Source organism: Urocitellus parryii, chromosome 1 (assembly GCF_045843805.1).
Source record: "Urocitellus parryii isolate mUroPar1 chromosome 1, mUroPar1.hap1, whole genome shotgun sequence".
NCBI classification, from domain to species: Eukaryota; Metazoa; Chordata; class Mammalia; order Rodentia; family Sciuridae; genus Urocitellus; species Urocitellus parryii.
Window position 1 is genome coordinate 144882561 of NC_135531.1, and position 23127 is coordinate 144905687.

The 23127-nt window shown below is 37.4% G+C and overlaps 1 protein-coding gene across 4 annotated transcripts in view; it reads right to left on the reverse strand.

Annotated features, from left to right (window-relative positions):
- Positions 1–11399: 11399 nt before the first annotated feature.
- The window catches only part of Clint1 (clathrin interactor 1), a 61675-nt gene continuing 49947 nt past the window's right edge, over positions 11400–23127 (reverse strand). Inside the window, exons 9-12 of one of the 4 annotated variants that reach the window (XM_026388291.2) lie at positions 18684–18758; positions 15188–15480; positions 13261–13411; positions 11400–13119 (exon numbers count right to left, since the gene is read on the reverse strand). In XM_026388291.2, coding sequence (XP_026244076.1) covers positions 12773–13119; positions 13261–13411; positions 15188–15480; positions 18684–18758 — 866 coding nt within the window. In that variant the 3' untranslated portion in view covers positions 11400–12772. Of the gene's footprint in view, positions 13120–13260; positions 13466–15187; positions 15481–18683; positions 18759–23127 lie in introns of all 4 variants that reach the window. The other 3 variants (XM_026388290.2, XM_026388293.2, XM_026388292.2) reach the window with 3 other exon arrangements.

A 23127-nucleotide genomic window follows, 5' to 3' on the forward strand; every position in this document is an offset into this window, starting at 1 on the left:
ACAATTGTCCTGGGGGAGATAATGGAAGACCGAAATCTGCTATTTCCTATCTGGATGATTTCCTTTGCTTCTCATAATGGGACTTTTGAGTGTGTCCCCATGTTTACAGACTCAGTGCCATAAAATGACACTCCATTTAGACTCACTTCTTTATATATTGTACATAATTATGTAAGTTTGCATGCATATATGGCTGCCTAGGGCTAGGGACACAAAACCACAGGGATTTTTCAAGGTCAATTTTATCTGCCATATTCTTGCTTCCATAATCAAATCCCCACAGAAGTCGTAATTTGTCTGAAATACCAGCCCACAGGTTATTGTGACAGGTCAATAGGATAACACATGTAAGCTTCTTGGCATGGGCCTGGCACACAGTTGACAACAGAGGTTAACGTAGTCACAGTTGTGATGTTGCTCTAATTGTTTCCCATCCAGACCAGGAGCTATCCGACAGTGCCTGCTGTATAGTTATTATTAACCTAATTGTTCAAGGGAGGGGAAAGAGAGGGCAATTATTCAGTTTTAACAGAGAAGAATGGGTCATTGAGTGCCAAGACCTGAGTCCAGGTGAAGGCTTCTTGGAAGTTGGTGCCAGGATTAGCATGGAACAGCGTGTATGTGTGTATGTGTGTGTGTATGGGGGGGGGGGCGGAATTCAGGCACCAAATGTGCCAAGAGGGAGAAGTGATTTCCTTGGTTGGTGCATGTGAGAGGAGCAGAGAATAAGTCTGGAAAGGCAACCTATGGTGAGATGGTGAGATGACCTTGAGTGTCCAAGCTTGATCCCAGGGGGGGAAAGGGATCACGGATAGTTTTTGAGCTAAGAAGGTGAACAAGACCTTGGGAGTGACGGAGAGGCTAGAAACATGGAAACCAGCAAGGGGGCCCGTGTACCGTGTCTGCGAGAAGTCACTGGGAGCTCAAAGAACGGTGGCGCCAAAAGGCAGGCAGGGACTTTAGCTATTTAACAATATAACATACAACTTTGACAGAGAGCAACACCAAGGTCTCAGATTTTACTCCCAACTGAAACCACTAAATCTATCATCTGCCTCAAAAAGTTGTGGGATGTGGTGAGGACAAGGGAAAAAAATTAATTAAACACTAAAAGGGAGTTGTCTGTGAATACGTTACAAGGGGTGGACAAGGTGACCAAAATTTTGTAGGCAGTCTTTTGTCTTAAAAAAGAACATTTAGCTCACTTGTTCTTCCTTCCTTTCTCCACCTACCTACCTACTTACCTTTATTCCTTCCTTCTTTCTTCCCTCCCTCCCTCCCTCCTTTTTGGTAGCAGGTTGACCCCCGGGGTGCTCTGCCACTGTACTACATCCCCAGCTTTCTTTGAGACAAGGTCTCTCCAAGTTGCTGAGGCTGACCTTGAACTCAAGATCCTCCTGCCTCAGCTTCCTGAGTGTCAGGGATCACAGGGGTGTGTTTCTGCACCCAGCATGGTTTTTAATCACAACTGTATTGAAAATGACAGGAGCTTGAGAATGGCACTGGAATTCCTTCATACAAATGTCTTCCACCTGCTCAGGGCTAGAGAATATTATTGCATACCCAAATACAGGATTTCCTGTTAGATTGTTGTATAGAATATTGTTATGTTTATGTGAATGATACAAACTGTCCTTCTCTACAAAACCCCTTCCCTTTGTCACTGAGCCAAGCCATCATTTTAGGTCTTTTGGAGCTTGCCTTTCATCTGTAACATGACACATAAGGTGGTCATCATGGTGGGGAAACGAATCTTACATCTGCATGGGGAAGGTAATGATTCTGGAGAGGTTCAAGGTGATTTTGTTTAAACAAAAGAGTCACCCACACACCTGGGAGCTCAATGCTTTCACATTTGTATTTGACAACATGGTTTCTTTCAATGGCCACTGTAATTCTCAGATTCTCAGGTTGTGATAGAATCCGTACTGGCTTTTGTGGTGAATGAGTGCGTCTTAACCTCCACTTCCTGCTTTTCTTTGCCGTGCTGGGGTCCAAACCCAGGGAGGGCCCTGTGCATGCTAGGCAAAGTGCTCTATTGCTGAGCCACATCCTACCCTCCCCATTATTGTTATTTATTCTCCTGGTATGAATTTTCAAGCCATGAAATGAGAAAGAAAGAATAAAGGCTAAGGTTTTACTGGACTTGCCCCTGGTAAAGGCTAAGGAGAAAATGGAATCTGATCAAGGGCTCTATGTCAAAATAAGGAGAACAGAAACCCCAAATGAGCCAAATGAGAGTTCTTCAAAGAATGAACATATCAGTTACTTGGAAGGGTGAGGCAGAAGGATCACTTAAGCACAAGAGTTCGAGATCCTATGTAAAAAACCAAAACTTAAATTAAATGCAGAATTATCATATAGTTCAGCTGCACTTTTTTTTTTTTTTCCTTTTTCTGGTACTGGATTACTACCAAACTACATCACCAGACCTTTTTATTTTTTATTTTGAGACAGGATCTATCTAAATTGCTCAGAGTCTAAATTGCTGAGATTGGCCTTGAACTTGGCTTCCTCCTGCCTCAGTCTCCCAAGTCACTGGGAGGTACATAGGTATGCACCATTGCACCAGTCCCAGAAATCCCACTCCTGGGTGTATACTTAAAAGAACTGAAAGCAGGGACTTGAACAGGTATCTTTATACCCTTGTTCATGGCAGCCAAAAGCTGGAAACCACTCAAGGGTCCATCAATGAATGAGTGGATGAATAAAATGTGATATATACATACAATGGAACAGCATGCAGTATTAAAAAGAAATGAAATCATATGAGGTGCATTGGCACAGGCCTGTAATCCCAGCAGCTTGGGAGGCTGAGGCAGGAGGATTTAAGTTCAAAACCAGACTCAGCAACTTAGTGAGATCCTATCTCAAAGTAAAAAATAAAAAAACAGCTGGAGATGTGGCTCTGTGGTTAAGTGCCCCTGGGTTCAATCCCTGGTACCAAAAGGAAAGGAAAAAAAAAAAAAAAGAGAGAGAGAGTAAGACCTAATCCTTTTAAAAAAGAAAGAAAAGAAAAAGTACATTTTAAAAAAGAGTGACATCCTGACGTATGAGATAACATGGATGACACTTGAGGATGTCATACTAAGTGACACAAGCCAGGCACAAAAGGACAAATACTTCATGATTCCACTTATATTAGGTTCTTAGAGCACTTCCACAGAGACAGAAAGCTGAATGAGGTCACCAGTCACTGAGAGGAATGCAGAGGGGCACTTGGGGAGTTAGTGGTTGATGGGTTCAGAGTCTGGGAAGATGAAAGGCTGTGGAGATGGATGGCAGAGAAGCCGCACAACCATGCGAATGTGGGAATGCCGCTCAACTGCACATTTAGAAATGGCCCAGATGGTGAGTTTTATGTTATTTTTATAATATTTATACATATTCCTTACATTCTATTCATAAAATACAACATGTGTATTTTATCATAATTTTAAAAAGATAAGTCAAATGAAATATAGAAGGTAGTTGAAAGAACCCCCAAGACTTAAATTTCTAGTCTTCCTACTTAGCCTGAATATTCTCCCAAAATATATCTGAGAATTTCGATGAGAAGAGTCAGGGGAACCTTTGACTGTGAAAGCGCAGTCTCTTCTAAGTCTCATCTCCCTTCACATAAGATATAAGCACAAACAAGGCGTTTCTGAGTGGGTCCCTCAACTCAGCTCACCCAAGGAACCAGGGCAGCAGGCCATAATTACACCATTGTTGGATGAAATCCACTTACTGTAGATTCCCCGAGTGCCACCTGCATGGGGAGGGAGGGGCTCTCTTAGAAGGACCCAGCAAGTGACATTGCCAAATTACCTGCAAAGGCTGAGGATATAGCTCGGTTGGTAGAGTGCTTTCCTAGCATGCACAAGACCCTGGGTTCAATCCCCAGCACCACCACCCAAAAAAAAAAAAAAAGTTCACTCTCACTTGCAAAGCACAGAAGTTTCATTGTAAAAATGTGGTATTTCACTGGGAGTCCATGTTTCTCTAATCTGACCCTGACATTTCCTTACTCATTTGGAGATAGGTCCTTTGTGTTACAGAGTCAGAGAACACATGGCCTGTGGAAGGGAGTGGAAGACGTTTTTGAAACAACCACTTCGTAAGCCTGGAATCAGGCACTCAAGAAAAACAAAAAGGTGATGCATAGGAACAAGGCCGCCATTTTGGGAAGTGTCAGTGCAAACCATGGAGCTACAAAGATGTGAGTAGCTAACGGTTGACTGTTAACCTCTCAGACTCAATTCAATGTGACAGTGACACTTCACAGCACATTGCATCCAATCTCATTTGAGGCTGACAAAGATTGCTTCTGCTTTACATCTATTGGTTTATTAATGGTCTACAGCCTCTTAAGCAGATGCATATTCATTAGGTAGCCAGCTGTTAGGAGGTTCCCAGATGTCGAATGTAACTCTGTCTTGGAACATATTTTTTTTTTCCTTTTCATGAAACAAAGTAATTGAGGCCTTATTAAAGAACCAGTTAATTACTAAAGCGGTACCTTATGGCACCCTTTTTATCATTCAAATCTGAGAACTCTTGAGACATCTAAAAAATTTGGTGAAGAGACAATATTCAAGAGCCAACCTTGATAATAGAGAGAAAGAGATATACTGTTTGTGTGGAGATACACAGAGTCACACTTCACACGGGAGGAATTAAAGGTATATGAAAAGTTCTTAACTGACAAGTTTTTCAGCTACAATGTCCTTTCATGGTTTATCATAGGAATTAGGTTGAAAGGACAACAATGATAGTCAATTCAAATTAAAATACCTTAGTATTTCTTTTATCTAGTTTTACTACTTTCCTATAAAAGAGGGGATGAAAAATGGCTCTTTGTGTAACTTACGCCTCTAAACTTATATTAATCTTTCATTCAAGATAGCATTTCTGGGCTGAGAATGTAGTTCAGTGATACAGCACCTGCTTACTAGCATGTGCTAATGTCCTGGGTTTGACCCTCAGCGTCAACAAACAAACAAAAACAAGGTGAAAGTATCCTCTGCACCCCCCCCCCCCAAATTAAAACAACTACTGGCAATAAAAGTAGTATTTTCAAATTGCTATGTGTTTCTTTTTTATAGGGGGGAGATACTGGAAATTGAACTCAGGGGCACTCAATCACTGAGACACATTTTCCAGCCCCATTTTGTATTTTATTTAGAGACAGGGTCTCACTGAATTGTTTAGCACCTTGCTTTTATTGAGGCTGGCTTTGAATTTGAGATCTTCCTGCCTCAGCCTCCCCAGTTGCTGGGATTACAGATGTGTAACCCCGTGCCCAGTGCAAATTGCTGTGTATTTCTAAATGCCCTTTAAAGCCCTATAGATGTCAATTCGAATACTTCCTTAAGAACTCCTGAACTCTAGAAATTCCATTTCTAGTTTTATTTGGAAGCTGGGCATCTCAATTCTTTTTCTCAAGTGCAAGAATCATAGGAGCAAATGAAAAATTGCCAAGAGCACCCAATCTTTAGAAAACATTATGTGCACTTTTTGAAATGGGTTCCCTAATCCAGCAATCAGCTCCAGCTTGCTTTCTCTAGACACATCTTTTGGTCCTTGGAGTGCCTTTGTGTTACACTAATCTGAATCTGCTGGATTCTTCTGCTCTGAGATTTGGCTAATAATGTCTCATGCTAAGTTATATCACCACTTCTACAAAACAAACAAAAGGTCTACGCTTCAGAAGAGATCAGTTTTTATTTGCTCTGTGGCTGATCTCCTGCTGTTGACCTTTAGAAAATGCAAATAGATTACATAAACATTTCAGCTCTTAAAAAACATGTTAGTTCACAACCCTTCATTAGCTATCTGCTGGGTATGGAGCATTACATGGAGTTTGGGGACAAAATCGTTGATTTCAGGGATATGCAAGAAAAAATTGAATCTGTATGCTGTTTACAGTCTCTAAATTCAAAGGTCTGGTATTAATAGTGGGTAGTGAGGGATTCTGGAATGAAATTGAATTTGAGTTCCAAGGACCTGTCCTAGGAGGTGAGTTCCCAAACTACCTTGATCTCTTTCAACCTCAGTTTCTTCACCTGTAACAAGGAGATAATAAGTGTCTTTCTTTCTTCTTTTGTAGTTGTCAATGGACCTTTATTTTATTTACTTATACGCGGTGCTAAGAATCAAAGCCAGTGCCTCACACATGCTAGGCAAGCGCTCTGCCGCTGAGCCACAACCCCAGCCGTTACTTTTTAAATTTAGGACTATCGTGCAAATCAGGAAAGAAAGGAGCGTGAATTCACTCTGTAAACTGTAATAGACAGTGCAAACTGTCATTACTGGAAATACTCAACCTACTTATATAAATGGCCCCTTGGACACAAATCAGCCACACTTTCCACATGTAAGCTATGAATGCATTTGGGTTTGACAGCAAACAGCTAAGTAGCCACTGCATTTCTTAAAGTAAGCTGAGTCCCATGACAACCACAGCAAGAAAGGCCCATATGGCATGTGGCCTTCGGAAAGTTCTGTTTTGGGTGGCACCCATCCTAAGGAATTTGAGGTGAAGTGATGACTTAGCACCTTACACACCTGTGGTCAGAGGCCCCTGCCTGTGGCTCCCACTCTACTCACTCCTGCACGTGGAGCTCCACGCACACCTACTAACTGGCAGTCCACCATCCACTTGGCATCTTCCCGGGCGTAGTTCTCACAGCAGGACAAGTCTTACTCTGGCTTAGCACAGATGCCTTCTCTTTCTTTTTTGGATCCCTTCTCAAAGACGCCTTCCCAGTCACCCTTACCCCCCGCCTCCTGTTCTAACAGAACCTTGACTCTGGGCTTTATTTATTTATTTATATTTTTAGAATTTTAATATTTATTTTTTAGTTATCGGCGGACACATCTTTGTTTGTATGTGGTGCTGAGGATCGAACCCGGGCCGCACGCATGCCAGGCGAGCGTGCTAGCGCTTGAGCCATATCCCCAGCCCTCTGGGCTTTATTAACACTGATCACCAGCTCACACTTCCCCGTGCTCCTCTATGGGTCTCCTTCCCAGTCAGCACATGACTGGAGCGAGCGAGTGCAGGCAGTGGACACATCACCACAAACAACACGGAAAGGAAACGTGGGTAATATTTTGATGGCTATTACAATAGTGCAATCTCATTTCCTGATTGGGAAGATCTGGGCTTTCTACATCATGAAATTATGACGATTCTTTTGGTATCGTTTTAATTTGTGAACATCAGAACCTAGTCCACTATGTATATTTTAGTTGCACTTAAAAAATAGTCAAGATGGGGAGGAGTAGCACACACCTGTAAATTCCAGTGGCTGGGGAGGCTGAGGAAGGTGGATTGTGAGTTCAAAGCCAGCCTCATCAACAGTGAGTTGCTAAGCAATTCAGTGACACCCTGTCTCTAAATAAAATATGAAACAGGGCTGGAGATGTGGCTCAGTGGTTAAGTGCCTCGAGTTCAATCCCCAGTACCCCCCACCAGTCCCTGAAAAAGTCAAATTATCAAGATACAAAAGATCACTTCATTCATTCACAATACTTATTTCTGCAGCCACATATCAGTTTCCAATCAAACTTCTGAGATGAGGATTTCTGCCTGAAATTCTCTTCCTTCCATGGTAAAACCCTGCCAAATGTGCTGACTGACCCTTTACCCTGATTCAGTCACTGAAAATCAACAGCCTCCATTTTGAGGACCCTACATGGTCACCTTTTCAGGTTCTTTTGGCTTCTGACTCTCTAGTTCTCTATCACAAGTAGATAACTTCTTCATGTCAGAACAGGGTGTGTGATGTACTCAAAGCGCCCAGAAATCACTTTGTGAACTGGATGGAAGCCTTGCCAGAATATTCCTGTCATGGTGAGGGGATTAAATTTACCTACAAAATAATAAGGAAACTTGTGAACATGGATTTCTCTAGGGGCATTCTGCTGTGAGGTATTGTCTGAGAACACCACATATAAAAGGTTGCCAGGCCCCCCTGTGAACAAGTCAGAGGTCTTCAGGCTGACCCCTGTTACTCTCCTCAAGAATATAAGAAGAGATTCAAAAAGTGTACAACTAATCAAAAATTCAACATCTAGCCTTTCAGTCTATGCTTCTCCAAAAAAATAATTATAAAGACGAGTAGATATGCACTGTGCATCAGAATAAATAATCTCAAAACTGAGCAAGTACTATGGTGTCACAACTGTTTAGTATTCAGTATCCAGTGAATATCCAGTGTCACAATTTCATGTGACAGATATTTTATTGATGGTCAGTGAAAAGCAAAACTTTGCCCTTTAAGCAAACACATTTATTATAAATCAAGCAAATGAGTAATTGTATATTAAGAAATAATCTTGTAATTCTCTAGTAGGACTTTGCAGAGGAATACAGTTGGAGTACCACTGAAGTGCCAAGACATTTAAGGAGCTACAAGGTTCCCCCCACTTCCCAACCATCCCAACCATCGATCCCTAAGATTGGACACTTTTCATACATGATACTTCCACCAAACCAACCTATTACAGTAGGTTGCAGAAACAGATGAGGGCCCAGCTGTATTCCATTAAGCCAGGTACTGAAGAGATCTGCAAAAATGTCAGGCAGTGCTGCTCTTCTCACAAATTAAAAAAAAAAAAAAAAAAAGTTTTGTAGTTGTAGATGGACAGAATGCCCTTGTTTATTTTTATGTGATGCTGAGGATGGAACCCAGTGGTACCTCATGCATGCTATGCAAGCGCTCCCCCACTGAGCTACATCCACAGCCCTCTTACAAATTTTTATTTTGGAAAATATAGTTTATAAAATTGCAGCTTATATTAACATGTAATGAGTTTGTTATAAAACAATTGATATTTTTAAAGTGTCTCATATACAGTAAACAATGATAAATATAACCCATATAAACAAGTTTTTTGAGGTACTTAGTTTTAAAGGGGTGTAAAGGGGAGTCATGAGACCAAATGACTCCAAGTAACAACCCTAGGAATTCCTGTCTCATTATAAAATTGAAAAAAAGTGTGCTTGGGAGTATTTAATGAACACAAACCCAAGATGTACAGTTAAGAAAAATCAAACGTAGAAGTAGGGTTTCAGAAGTTATTTAAAATAAATGAAACCCACTTTTGCCCCAGACTTCAAATCCTTCCCATACCCCTGGGAAGCTAGGCCCAGAAACTGACCACAGGCTGCCTCCTTACCTATTAGAGCAACCAGTGAGAATAGGAGCTATCATCAAGGAACAGTGGGCCAGCAAGCCTGCCATTATTAAAGAATTAAGGTCCTAATGAATTAAAAGTAAACACAAACTCATCTTTCATAATTTTTGTCTTTATATGTGACTGTTTGTATATTAAAAACACTCCACAAAACTGAGAATTCAATCAATAGATTTCTACAGCTTGTAAAAGCTGAGAACATTCTAACTATAGAGTTGTGTGGCCAATCTTAGACAAAGAGCTCATTTTAATAGTTCTCTCCCTCACATCTGCACTAATAAGTAAAAGGGAGTCAAAAACAATTCATTAACAATTTCCTTGACAGTTAAAAAATGTGGAGTTAAATTCCTGCAGACAGCAAAATTCTGGATTAGAAATCAACTGACTAGAACAGCCTCTCAGGCCTTCTGAACTATACTTTTAGGAACAAAAAAGGAATATGAGCTGCATTTGCTGTGCATTGCTGTGTGACATTCTTGTGAAGTGTTATGCACAGTGATTGGCACAAATAAAGTTGTTGACATGAATTCAAAAACATAGGTGGCAGAGAAACATTTATGGATCAAGTGCTGGTGGTTCTCCCTCATTATTTTATTGAATTACTCAACACTTCAAGTCTTACAGTCCATTCTAGGGAAAAAAACCCAAACAAACAAACAAAAAACTATCAGGGTCCAGGGAGATCAGGTAAATTATCAAGCTCACATAGAAAGAAAGTGGTTGAAACTTGTTTGCTTCCAAGTACATGTTCTTTCCACAACATACCCAATCACCCAGGAGTGACCACAAAGCCAATTTCAGAAAATAATTTGACATAGGGTATGCTCTGCGCACAGTAGATTTTACTTTATTTCCTAATATCTTAGCTAGAAAACTATCCCATGATGATTGATATTAACAAGGCAACTTAAAATTCTGAAAGAAGGTTACTTTCCTGCTAATAAAACTTTTACAAATATTTAAACAAGTATTAACTCTTCTCTCCAAATTCAAGTAACTATGAGCCTCAGCTTCTTAGTGACTACCTCCAAATCAACAGTGCTATGAATAATTTAGGCAATTTATGTTAAACAAAAAAGGAAGCATTAAGCCAAAGTACCATGTAAGGACTCTATGCATATTTTCTGGTTCTTGGAAGTTGTCAGAGAAAAACAAATCTCCAGAGGGGAATAAAAATTAATCTGGAGTGGCTGTGTGGACTCACCATATGTACACTGCAAAAACATAACTGTACTCTCACACAATTCAGCAGAGTAGAAAGTCGACAGGAACAGAAAAGGTCCGGCTGAAAAAGAAAGGGATGTAAGGTGGGCAGAAGGGAGACCAACGGGTAATTAAAGAAAGGAATTAAGGGCAGAGTATTTTCCTCCCAACTCCAATTGACTGCTGAGTCTTCATGTGTTAGGAAGCATCACTTAGTAACTCCCCTTCAGAGACAAACTATTAAATTGGACAGACCCTCAATGGGGCAACTCTTATGCATTTCTCTTTTTGAGTGAGCTCTGAAATAAATACTGGTAAAACAGCAAGCTTTTTAAGTTGGGGCTCAATAAAAAAGGAGAGGCATACTCCCCTTGTGTCCTCAGAAATACAACATAGGAAGGCAGGATATGGGAAATGCTTCAGAGATAAATTCATTAAGAAAAAACATTACAAACACAAATGATCAGATAAAAAAATATTTACTTCCCCTAAGAACCATATATACATTAGAGAAGGTGAAGACTTATTGCAGTTTAAAGAAAAAAAATTATTTAAGATTACCAGCTTTAAATGTAAGTGAAGATATTCTACATGCTGCCACCAGAGGTTGGCTTGATTGCTCTGAAGTAACAACACTTGAAAGCTCCTATTCTTTGAAACTAATTTAAACACATTGAATTGTTGAAAGATTAAAAACCGCAGTCAGCTAATTACACTCTCTCTCATCTCTTATTCAGCAAATGAATCACTTTTCATTACCACTTAGCTGAAGTACATGAATTTCTGCCTAATTAGAAATGTTGTAGATGGAACATTAGCAAGAATGGAACAGGTCAGGATATCTTTGCGCTTCATTTTTAATTCCTAACAGTAGAGTCTGATAGGAAAGAATAGAGAAGTCATTAAATAATTCTAAATTATTTATAAAAATTACTTTGCCCAAATTATAATTATTTTTTCCTCAAATGGTCTCAAATGTCTAACAGAATAAAAGAAGCAGCAGTTCAACATTGATTTTAATGAACATTTTAATGTTATGTATAACAGAACATTATGAATACAATGGAAACAAAGTTTTATCAATTTAATAAAAAAATTTTCAACATAAAGTGGGGAGGTAATAATCTGATGCCTATATTATAGTATTTATTTTAAAAAATATTCCCAGCTTGAGGTTGAAACATTTAATTTTGCATTCCAAACTCTAGAATCATGATTTTCATGTGAGCTTAATGCAGAATTACAGCAGGAAAACAAAAACATTTTAATTAATTTCCTTTATTTGTCATTAAATCAATAAAATCTTTGACTGCTACAGGTCTCCTTTAATAATATATATTTCAACTCCTCTCTATTGGAACCGTATTGCTAATGGCATATTATATACACTCAAAACCAAAACAAAACAAATACTGTATAAAATCTAAAAGCAAACATTGTTGAGTTCTAACATTTATATTTAACTTAAGGTTTTAATGGATTTTTACCTTTTCAATCTTTTGAAAAGACACAAAAAAGATAAAAAATAAATATTTTTCTCTTTGACTGTTTCTGACTTAAATGATGGCTACAGGGATAAACACGGAAGAAAGCCTTGCCAAGTTAATCACTGCAAATTGTAAATGATGACTGCTGAAAACAAACAAAAAATACTGAAGGTTTTTTATTTTTTCTCTTAAAAGGAAACCATAGAGCAGTCCTGAAAAAAATATTTTTCCTAGTTCTGCACAGGATAATTATAGCAGAAGACATGAGAAAAGTTCCATAGCTATCACCAATTGCTTAAAGAGATTTTGTTACAATAAAAATTTGGATAGTATAATAGCAGTGTTGCTGGAACATTAGCAAAAGTATATACATTCCAGTTACCTTTGATTTAGCCATAATCACATATGTATGCCTTTTTTTGGACAAAAATATATATTTTTATAAAAAAATGATCATCCAACTTTAATGATTTCATATATGGACTCAAGAGTGGTAGTAAAAGGAACAGACCCAATTATGACAAGGCGATTCAGGGACAGAAAAATCAAGTTCCTCAGGAAAAGAAAAGTATAAAATTAGAGATTCAGCCCTACTCCAGTCTCTCCACAAATTATGTTACTGGGCTTTTCAATTTATAAAGGCTTTCAATGGTCTCATCACCCCATTCGTGGTCTATCCTCACTGGGAAAAATGACTGCCTCAACTGAAGTGCTTTCTGCTTGGCTTTCTGAAATACTAGATATTTCACTTTTATAAAACAGCCTTTTTGGTTCTTTATGTAGGTTTACTTCAATTAATTCATAAAAGAAAGGGGAATTTATTAGCATTTTCCATCCCAACATCACCTATCTGCACAGCTAAAAATTCTTCATTCAATCTGCTTCTTTACAATTTCTTATTTGCTAAAGTTGGCGAAGTTTGCAAAGGCATCTTGCTTAGGTTGCACAGTTCCAGAAGTCATGGCTATGTTGGGCATGCCCATTCCCATAGTGCCTGTTAAGCCCATCCCAGCAGTTGACATCCCTATGTTCATGTTCATGCCCATCATGCTCTGGTTCATCATTGGAGTATTTCCAAGAGGGGCCATTCCCATGGTGCCAGTCATCACGTTGGGCATACTCATAGGCATGGGCCCCCCCATTAAAGGGTTAGTTTGTGGCCGGACAGGAAGCATGTTTGATGGAGAACTGAGATTCACAGCTCCAAAACTTTGAGTCATCACATTAAGAGGCTGTTGCATATCTACCAGAAGAAAAAAGAAGAACTTTACCAAACGAATTCTTAGATTCACAGAAAAATACAATGCTTGAGGCAGTCCTGGCAGCAGGGAAAAAGATTACCAGTACACAGAGAAGTGGAATGTGTTGATGGGACTTAACTTACTCTGCTGCTGAATCATTGTATTGAGCGATGGCTGCTGGGGTTTGGAAGGCTGCATACCAGGTAGTAAGTTGTCCAGGCTGATGTTTACACTGGGGTCAGACCAAGTAGAAGGCAGGGTTTTGCTGACTGACTTCTGGACCATATCTGTATTCTGATTATAGAGAGGATTAGGCTTCTGCAGCACTGTGCTAACATTTTGCAAAGGCTGAAAAATAAAAAAGATGCTCTAAAAATTAAGCATCTGTTCTATAAAGATTATCAGATGGCAATTTAATCACAATAATGAATTTCTAAAACCAAAAGAACCACAAATGTTTTATGTTATTGTCTTCAGTACTCTGAATCATTAGCTTTCTAAACAGGTCCTTCTAATGTCTCAATTAGCTCTGGGTTCAAAAAACCCAACAATATATCTACACTAACAATTATTCTCCCATAACCCAAAGTCTAGAAGCCACCAACAATATATCTACACTAACAATTATTCTCCCATAACCCAAAGTCTAGAAGCCACCATCCCTGGCAAATGCTCAGAGCAACTACCAACTCCAGGTTAGCTTTGAGGAAATACACAAGTGGAAATTTATTCTTAGAAAACATAATTCAGGTTATGATTTCTCAAGTTATAAAAGATAAAACCATTTTAACAGCAAATTATATTTCACATATCCTGGCTGCCATTTCCCTGCTCTGTGAATACTTCTACTAACTGAAGTGCACAACTAGTGGAATTTGATGTACACATGGACCAATTTAGGAGCAAGGAGAAATTCAGGAGAAAGAAGCAGAGATGCCAGGTAGTTACAAAGGATAATTATGAACAGAACAGAAAAAAAAGGAAAGGTCTAGGAACAGGAAGAATAATTTAAAAATGGACCAACATAAAGACATATAACATAGTTACTATTACCACTGCAAATAAAGCAGACTGGCTTTATGCTTAAAACACGTGTTAAGGCTGATTTCTGATATACGCAGCAGTTACCCTTCTGCTTCTTTCTTCTTTTCTTTCATCCTAACACCCAAAAGAGGAAATTCTCACGTATTACAATGAGTAATTAGTATTATAAACAGATATTCTCAATACCTTGAGTCAAAAATAGTAAGTTCCTGGTACAACTGAGAAACTTATTTTACAACCCTGCATTTGTATAAATTCTAAGTTGATAATAAGTAATTTAGATTTAACTATATAAAGTGAATTAAGCTCCCCTTTTAATAATAAAAACCAAAGGAGGAGCCTTATAACATTTATATAATGGAGAGCAGGCTCAGAATAGGGAAAAACTTTCACCATTCGAGAACATGACTTTCTACCTTAGCAACGATTGTTTAAAACAATGATACTTCAAGAACATAACCAGAAATTTAACAAGAGAATGTTTGTCATGGGTGAAGCAACATAACGTATTTTTCTTAAAAACAAATTTTAAACACAACTAAATACCAATTTTTACAATTCAATTAATATTCTGAATTTTCTTCCTCTGGGGAAGACACCATGTTTGGTTTTACAGGGACTATAAGATGAGTGAGAAGGTCTTGCTTTCTCCAACCTGAATGACTATACTAGGCAATAGAGTATAAAGTAAATGCAATGTGTAAAGCCCCCGCCCCCCCCCACAAACACCCCCCCCACACACACACACGTCCATCATATGCTGCTTAATGAGGTAATGATGTTTGGTCAACAATGGACCACATAAAATTATATCATCGGAACCACCTCAGCTTTTGTGAGTGTACTATGATGTTCACACAATGACTAAAATGGCTAATGGCAATTTTCTCAGACTGTACCTATTGTTAAGCAACATGGAAACACACACACACACACACACATGGCTTATCTTTTCTCACACTATCCTATGATTAAAGTATCTCCCAGATTAGAAATCATAATTTCTCAATGAAGCGGACAACTTACCTGTGACCTCGACATGGGCAAACCAAGTCCTACAGCATTAGTGCTCATCAAAGAGAAATTCATACTCTGGGAAGATGTCATGGTTGCTTGGGATGAGCCCATAAGATCAAACAGATCTGAAGAATTTGAGGCAGCTGGAGGTGGGCCTAAAGCTGGTTGTGAGCCACTGACAAGTTCCACTGCTGGCTGAGAGGTACTGCCGAAGAGTTCGCCACTGGAAGGAACAGGCCCTGATGGGGCTTGGTTGAAGGCACTCCAGTCACCAAAGTCTCCATTCCCACTTGTTGCAGTTACTAAGACAAAAAGAACCACAAGGGTAAGAAACTTTCTGAAATGCACAGAACAAACTTATACAACATCTATGAACTGAAACTAATTAGAACTGATCGGAGTCCATCCTGATTAACTTCTGCAGGTACTGTCTCCATCTGGACGTTATTCTTTCTCATGAATATTACACGAGTGTTAACAAGGTGGCAAAGAAAAAAATTAAACTTCACATATAAAGTAAAACCCATCTCCTGCAGGTCTGAAGGTGACACACAGAAATTATCATAAAAACTTCCTTTCAACCAAGTTTGTGTATTAAATCTATTTCCAGCTGAACAGATAAGAACCAGTCTGGGACTTGAAAAAGCAAGAGAAAATTGTAAACTGGTTAAACTTTTTGCTGACAGCTACAAAATGTTCAAGTGAGGAGACACTCTGTAAAATCAGAGAACTCAACTTACTTCACTTACTGTTTGGAAAGGTTCAAGGAGAAATCTTTCATTTGTCATGTTTTAAACCTCAAATTCATAAGATTAAATTTCTTTAAAAAGTATGGAGGGAAGGCTGGGCCGTAGCTCAGTGGTAGAGCACCCACCTTGCACGTGTGAGGCACTGGGTTCGATCCTCAGCACCACATAAAAATAAAAAGATATTGTGTCCAACTACAACTAAAAAAAAATTCAGGAAAAAACAACAGTATGGAGGGAAAAAACTTAAAGGCTAGTGTTAAGAAATTCTCATTTGACTATGCTTCCATTAATACCACAAGGGCCATAGTCATGATATAGCTGCTAGTACATTTCTTGGCTTCAGTTGAAAATGTCCAATGTATTTAAATATAAAGGGCGAAAGGGAAACTCATGCTAACATTAAAACAGAAACAAAATGCTACCACTATATTTCAAAGTATAATTATGAATCTGAAGTTGAATACAATAAAAAATTGACAGGTTAACTGCTAAGACTGTAGTGGTTGAAAGCACAGATTTTATACCTTACTAGCTATGTGACCCCTAGCAAATTACTTATATATCTGTGCTTTCCCTTTTAAACCTACATTGTAAAGATTAAATAATTTAACATACACTAAGTGACACCTAAGATTGTTGTTGTGACTCTGAATTTACTGTCCAAGTCCCGGTGAGAGCCAAGGCACTTCACTCTCTCTTCTTTGGGCATGCCATATGAAAGTGTAAGTCATGCTTCTGTTAAGTCTGCATTTGTAATATTAACTATCTGGAATACAATTATTATAAAGGCAGGTGATACTTTTTAAAAAATTGTTTTAAACTAGGCTATCCTGAATCTAAGTAAATGAATTTTTCTAAGAAAAGAAAAAAATGGATAAATATTAGTAATGAAGTTGAAAAAGCAGAAGAAAAGAATAAGCTACATAAAAACTGTCATCTTAAAGTGAATGGTATGTATTCCAAGTTAATTAACACCATCTCCTTACAGTCTACGTTCATTTACAACTTGGAGATACATTTTGTCTAGCTTATAAGGTAACCAACCACTGCAATACTATGTCTCATTATGCTAAATATCAAAAGAGAACAATAACACAAAGTCTTTAAAAATTATATTCTTCTATTACCATATTAAAATGTAAGCACCCTCAAAAGAGAAAACAATCACTTAAAAACCCCAAGCTCTATCAACAATTTAATACAAGAACTGGGCTAATATTCATTAGTTCAGGGTTCTACTAAAGCTTGTCTTTGATCTTTACAAAACCGAAGACATTTAGAGTTTTACAATTAGTTCTATATATATTAAACAATTTGAGCTCATTTAAGTTAAGCTGCTGGATAAATGTAAACTTTATGCTGATTTTCTATTTGCTTGATCTATAATAAAGCAGCATATGAATAAAAACTGGGGCAAAATATGTTGCCCCATCTGAAAACTCAGTATTTGAGATGATTAATCATGAGAGGAAGTGATTTCTAGTGGGGCATACACTGTTCAGAAATGATTAATCATTGTTGCAACAGTTTCAGCCTCCTGCACAATGGTGATCAGGTTATATTAATCAAATGCATACAGATGAAGAGATGCATCACTTAGGCAACATTAGCATATTCAAATTATTTGCATAGTAGGCAAATTTATATACATAAAAACTTTGAGAATTACACAGGGAGTCTGTAAAATTAGGGCAATGTTTATCTTCTGCTTTGATTTGCCTAAAGTAAGGTATCAAACCTTAGAAGGCTCAATCACACTTCCAAAATAAAGCAGTTAATTACTCAATAATTCTGGTTCCTGGGCAGTACTTGGAATTTATAAAAGTAGGCTATGAAAATAACCCCAAACCACATTAAAAGCTATGCATTTTTCTTCCTACCTCCTTAGGAACCTAAATCAGACATTACTAAATATAAATTTTAACACAGCTTAACAGCAAGACTAATTTACCTGTAATACATAGTAAAACTAACTCAGTTACATTTTTCCTTCCTGTCTCACCTCATGTTTAAAATTTTCATAGGTAAATTATTAAATATTTTCTTGTAGACTGTCCAGTTTTATAAAACAACCCCTTCACAACCTACAGGAAAAAAGACAGTTAATAATGAGCTGAGTCTCTATTCTACATATTTCTATAGACATTACTTTATCCTTTAAAGAACTGTGACAAGTAACATTATTCCTAGTTATATTATTATTAATTTTTTGCAGTAGTGGGGATGGAACATAGGGGTACTCTACTACTGAGTTACACCCCCAGCCCTTTTTCCGATTTTTTATTTTGAGACAGGGTCTCACTAAGCTGCCTGAGCTGTCCTCAAACTTGTGACCTTCTTGCCTCCGCCTGCTGTGCTGCTGGCTAACAGTTTCAGAAAGTTGCCTGACTAGCCCATTTCAGAAAGTTGGTACATTTCATACCTGAAAAATTATATAAACTAAATGTATATCATATTATTTATGTTAAAAACAGATTATTTATACTTATTTGCCCCCCACCCCCCAACTAAAAAAGTTACATATGCATATGGGCATTTTTTTATTTTTATACCTTAGTATCCAGCCAAATGAACTCTTTTGGAACACTAAAGACAATGACCTAATAAAATACCCTGTGAATTAGTTATTTGGGAATTATGAATTTTAAATATGATAAGGATAAAAACAACAAAAAAAGTTGACTGTAGGGAAGAGAGCTTTGTATTGACAACCTTTTTACCCACCCGGACGTCTGGCCAATCAAACCATCTCGTACCTTGGGAGGGAAAACTGCCTGATGCAGCAGCTGAGCCAAAATCAGCAAATCCCCCGAATAAATCAGCTGATCCTCCTAGAGGTTAAGAGTAAGGAAAAAGTTAAACTGGCAGAATCAGAGAACACTGTGTGCAATTCCCGAAAGCTTCCTCAGCACCACACAACAATAATACGATGGTAAAGGCCCCAGGCCCCAGGCCCCAGGCCCCAGGCCAGAAGCTACTGGCTGCCCTAGGCTTTCCTCACACCAGGTTTCCTCTAAACTAGCACTCTCAGGCCTCAGGCCAGTTCCTGGTAAGACAGCACACATTACCTTGTGGTTAAGGTATCCCTCACCCACATTTCACAAGCATTATGAGGACCAGTGGTTTATGCACTCAACTATGCTCTCTGTTAAAATCTTCCCTGGGATGCTTAAAACTGAGTAAGATTATTATTAGGGAATAAGATATCCACACATGGAAGTGAAATGCACAACACCTGAATGGACTTGGAGAGTTTTTAAAAGGTGATCTGAACAGAGAATTGAGACACTGGGGAAATTAACATAAAGTCTGTATATCAAACAGCACTGTTGTTTTAATGCTATAGGTATAATCATATTATTATTATAAAGAAGAATGTCCTTGCAAGGTGAAATAAAGTGAAGTATTTTAGGGGCAAAATGTTACGGTGTTTGCAACTTTCTTTCAAATGGTACAGAACAAGTAGCATTTAATAAACAAAAGAATCAGTAAGAAAACAGTGAAATTTTCCATATGTTCAAAAAGTTTTTACATTAAAAGGGGAAAAGCTCTAAGTTGATTTGTTTAAAAAAATTAACTTAAACAGATACAGGGAGAAAAACCAATGTAATAATCTTAGTAGACTATTTTTCCCCATTGTTTACTCCATAAAAGAGTAAATACTTTTTTTTGGGGGGGGGGTACTAGATTGAATCCAAGGGAACTCAACCAGTGAGCCACATCCCCACCCTGTTCTCTTTTTATTTTGAGACAGAGTCTTGCTGAGTTGCTTAGGGCCCAAGTGTAAATACTTGTATTTTTTAATGTATGGAAAAAATAACCGTTTTTTGCTACTACTTCTAAATTGGTTTTTTTTTTGTTTGTTTGTTTATTCTTAATTTTGGGAGTGCTGGGGATTGAGCCCAGGGTTTTGTACATGTGAGGCAAGCACTCTACCAACTGAGCTATATCCCCAGCCCCTTAAATTAGTATTTTTAGAGTGACAAGATCCCAATCATGTCTGCAAATCAATCTATCTGTACATATCACATTGTTATCCAAGTTTTATTTATAAACACTACATGGATAAAAGTATTTACTTTTATCTACAATTAGAGCAGTATTTCAAGTTTTAATATTTCATTTTCTCCAATTCAATTATCAAGAAAATAGTCAAAAATCTAAAGCCCTAAGTAGCTGTCCTTACTTTTGTCTGTCCTTAAAGATTTCACCTCCTATAGAGTCACAACCTTAGAAGTCTAGTGCAGCAGTTCAATTATGGTGCTTTTAGTGTTATGTGAACATTATATAGGTTACATCACAGCTGCTTAGCCTGCAGTGCTTAGAAACTAGCCAGGTGGGACTGGAACATCTGGGCTGCACTCAAACACCACAAGGGACAGCTTTCAACATCTGGTGCCATTTCTGAATTGTCTTATCGCTGCAAGACATTCTGCCCCATCTGCTACACTCAACTGGGTTAATTAAACTAGAACCATCTCCCTTTCTTAATAAATGGCCAGCAGTAATAAAAGGAACAAATCAGTTTCTGATAGATGTATATGTATTTCTTTTTAGTGCACATTTACTGTAGTCAACCATCAGCAGGCATAACTAATTCCTCATTCCTCATCCACATTACAAGTGCACTTGCTCACGTATACATTCTCACTCACCAGTGAACCACAGGTTCCACACTCCAACTAACACTAGAGCTCATGCCTACAGTTTAAAGAATCTAAAAGATAGTATCAGAGGGATTTAGTTTTCTCTTCCTTAAAGGTACATACATCATGATAAAATGTGATGAGTACAAAAGACCAGTGAGCTAGACGTTAAAAACCAATAAACAAGCACGATATTAATAAGAACTAACAAGGAAATGAATGTTGCAAACAGTTGCTGCTTAATATTCATGTTTGTTTTCTGTAATGTTCCTTCATGTTAAAAACACTGATCAAAGTACACTGTTGGGTAACAAGATGGTAGTTAATCAATTACTGTAACATTAAGGGACTTGAAAATTGGAGATTATTTTAATTTGCTTCATCCAGAAAGACAGTGAAAAAATATTAGTAATTTATTCTATCAAACAAGTAGGGGTTTTCAAATCTTAACTAGTGTAAGCTATAAAGAAAATTCATGTTGCAGATAAAAGTACTGAATATCACTGATCACAACTTAAAAACTGGGTAAGATTTATTTATTTTACTTTCTGGATTTAATAGTTCAGATAAATATCTATCTACATTTTGTTTATTCTGCTGCTCCACCCTCTTCCAACTACATGGAAATAATTTTTTTATTCATAACTTATTTACAGTAAATATAATTCCCCCTCACCCATACTACAGGGAATTTGATTTCAACATTATTAATTTAAGAATATTGGGAGTAAATAATGAAAACATGCACATAGCTATTTTACAAATAGAAGCCACTTTTCTTTGACAGAGATTTGACTTTTATTTCTCCAATCTTTTCAAATACCATGTTATGCTTCAATTAGTACTTTATATAAGGTGATCTTTGAAAATTGTCTCAAAAATTACAGCTCTATTTAGGAAAAGTTTCTCTCCTAGGAGAAACATGATACTCATACTAGTGTTTTAAATTCAACAGAAAACTTTTATGTCCAAGCATTTTCCCCAATAACATCTATGTAAGGAAATGTACATCAAAGATTCTACCAAAACTGCTGCATGTGGAAGACTGCTAATTTTCACAGGAGCCATCCTTCAAGATTCCCACATGAGAGCTGTCATTATAAATGAACCATTTCCATCTGCCTTTTCAGGGCAGCAAGGAGGTTATTTACAATCACCAGCTGGGAACATGTATTTTCCAAAGCAATACTGTGAAGAAGAAAAATATGGCTAGACAGAGCATCAACTAGAAATGGAAATTTTCTCTAACAAAGAATTTAATCTGGATTACATTAAAAAAAACCTTTTGCATGAAGAATTCTTATACAAAAGTAAAATAAACGATGAAATGCAAAAAAATCACATAAATGATAAATTATACATAATCCACAAAAACTTTTAAAAAAAATCACTAAGGATAAATACCTCCAACAGAAAAAAGGAACAAAGGACATGAATAGGCAAGTCACAATTAGTATATAAATATACAAAAAGTGTTTAAATTCAGTTATCAAATAAATCTTACCAAAATGGAAAATTTTAAGAAGTGCTAGAATGTCACTTTGTTCATAACAGCGAAAAATTTGGAAACGAAACCTAATGTCCAGAAAATAAGGAATTGAACATATGATTTAAGATATAAAGCAATGAAAAGTTCTATAAAAGAATGCATCATCATAAGGAAATGGTCATGAGAGCTTGGGTCAGAAACACTTTACAAAAAATAAAAACAAACATTATCCAGAAGGCTGTAAAGACCTGTCACACAATAAATGCTTACAAGAGGTTTTGACTAAAATACAGAAATTGTATTTTAAAAAGAAAGCTCACTAAAGTAAATAGTTTATGAATCTAAATTAGAATGAAGCTCTTGTGTTCTACATTTTTAAAGTGGGCATGCATTACCTTGAATAATCACTGAAAAAGAATGTAACAAAAAATTATTTTTTAAAATTAAACTTGGCTTTAAACTACACATATGCCCCCCACCCAAATTCTAATATAATTTGGGGTACTGAGGATGTAACAACATGATTCAAAGTCACGTAATAGTGATTATGGAGCCAGGTGAGGTGGCACACACCTATAATCCCACCTACTCAGGAGGCTGAGGCAGGAGGATCCCAAGTTTGAGGCCAGTCAGGGCAACTTCATGAGACCCTGTCTCAAAAGAAGAAGAGCTGGGGATATAGCTCAGTGGTAAAGTGTCATGGTTCAATCCTAAGTGTGTGTGGGAATGGTGGGTGTGAAGTGACTACTGAATTCAAAACAAATGGTCCAAATGTAATAAAAATATGGATTAATGTATTTTAATTCTTTAAAAATTTTTAATTAAAAAAATTCAAAACCTATTACAAGGTATGTTCTTCTAGTCGTACCAATTATGGTGTATTATCTCTTCAACCTCATTTATTTTATGAGAACTCTCTTACGTAGCAGCAGTATGTTAACCAAGACTTAAATTCCTTAATTACAAAGGGACAAAGAACACAATTTGGATTTATACTAAAAAAGACACGGAATGATTTTGGCCTTCTATTTCTAATTGGCTTAATTTCTAGTTACTTCATTATTC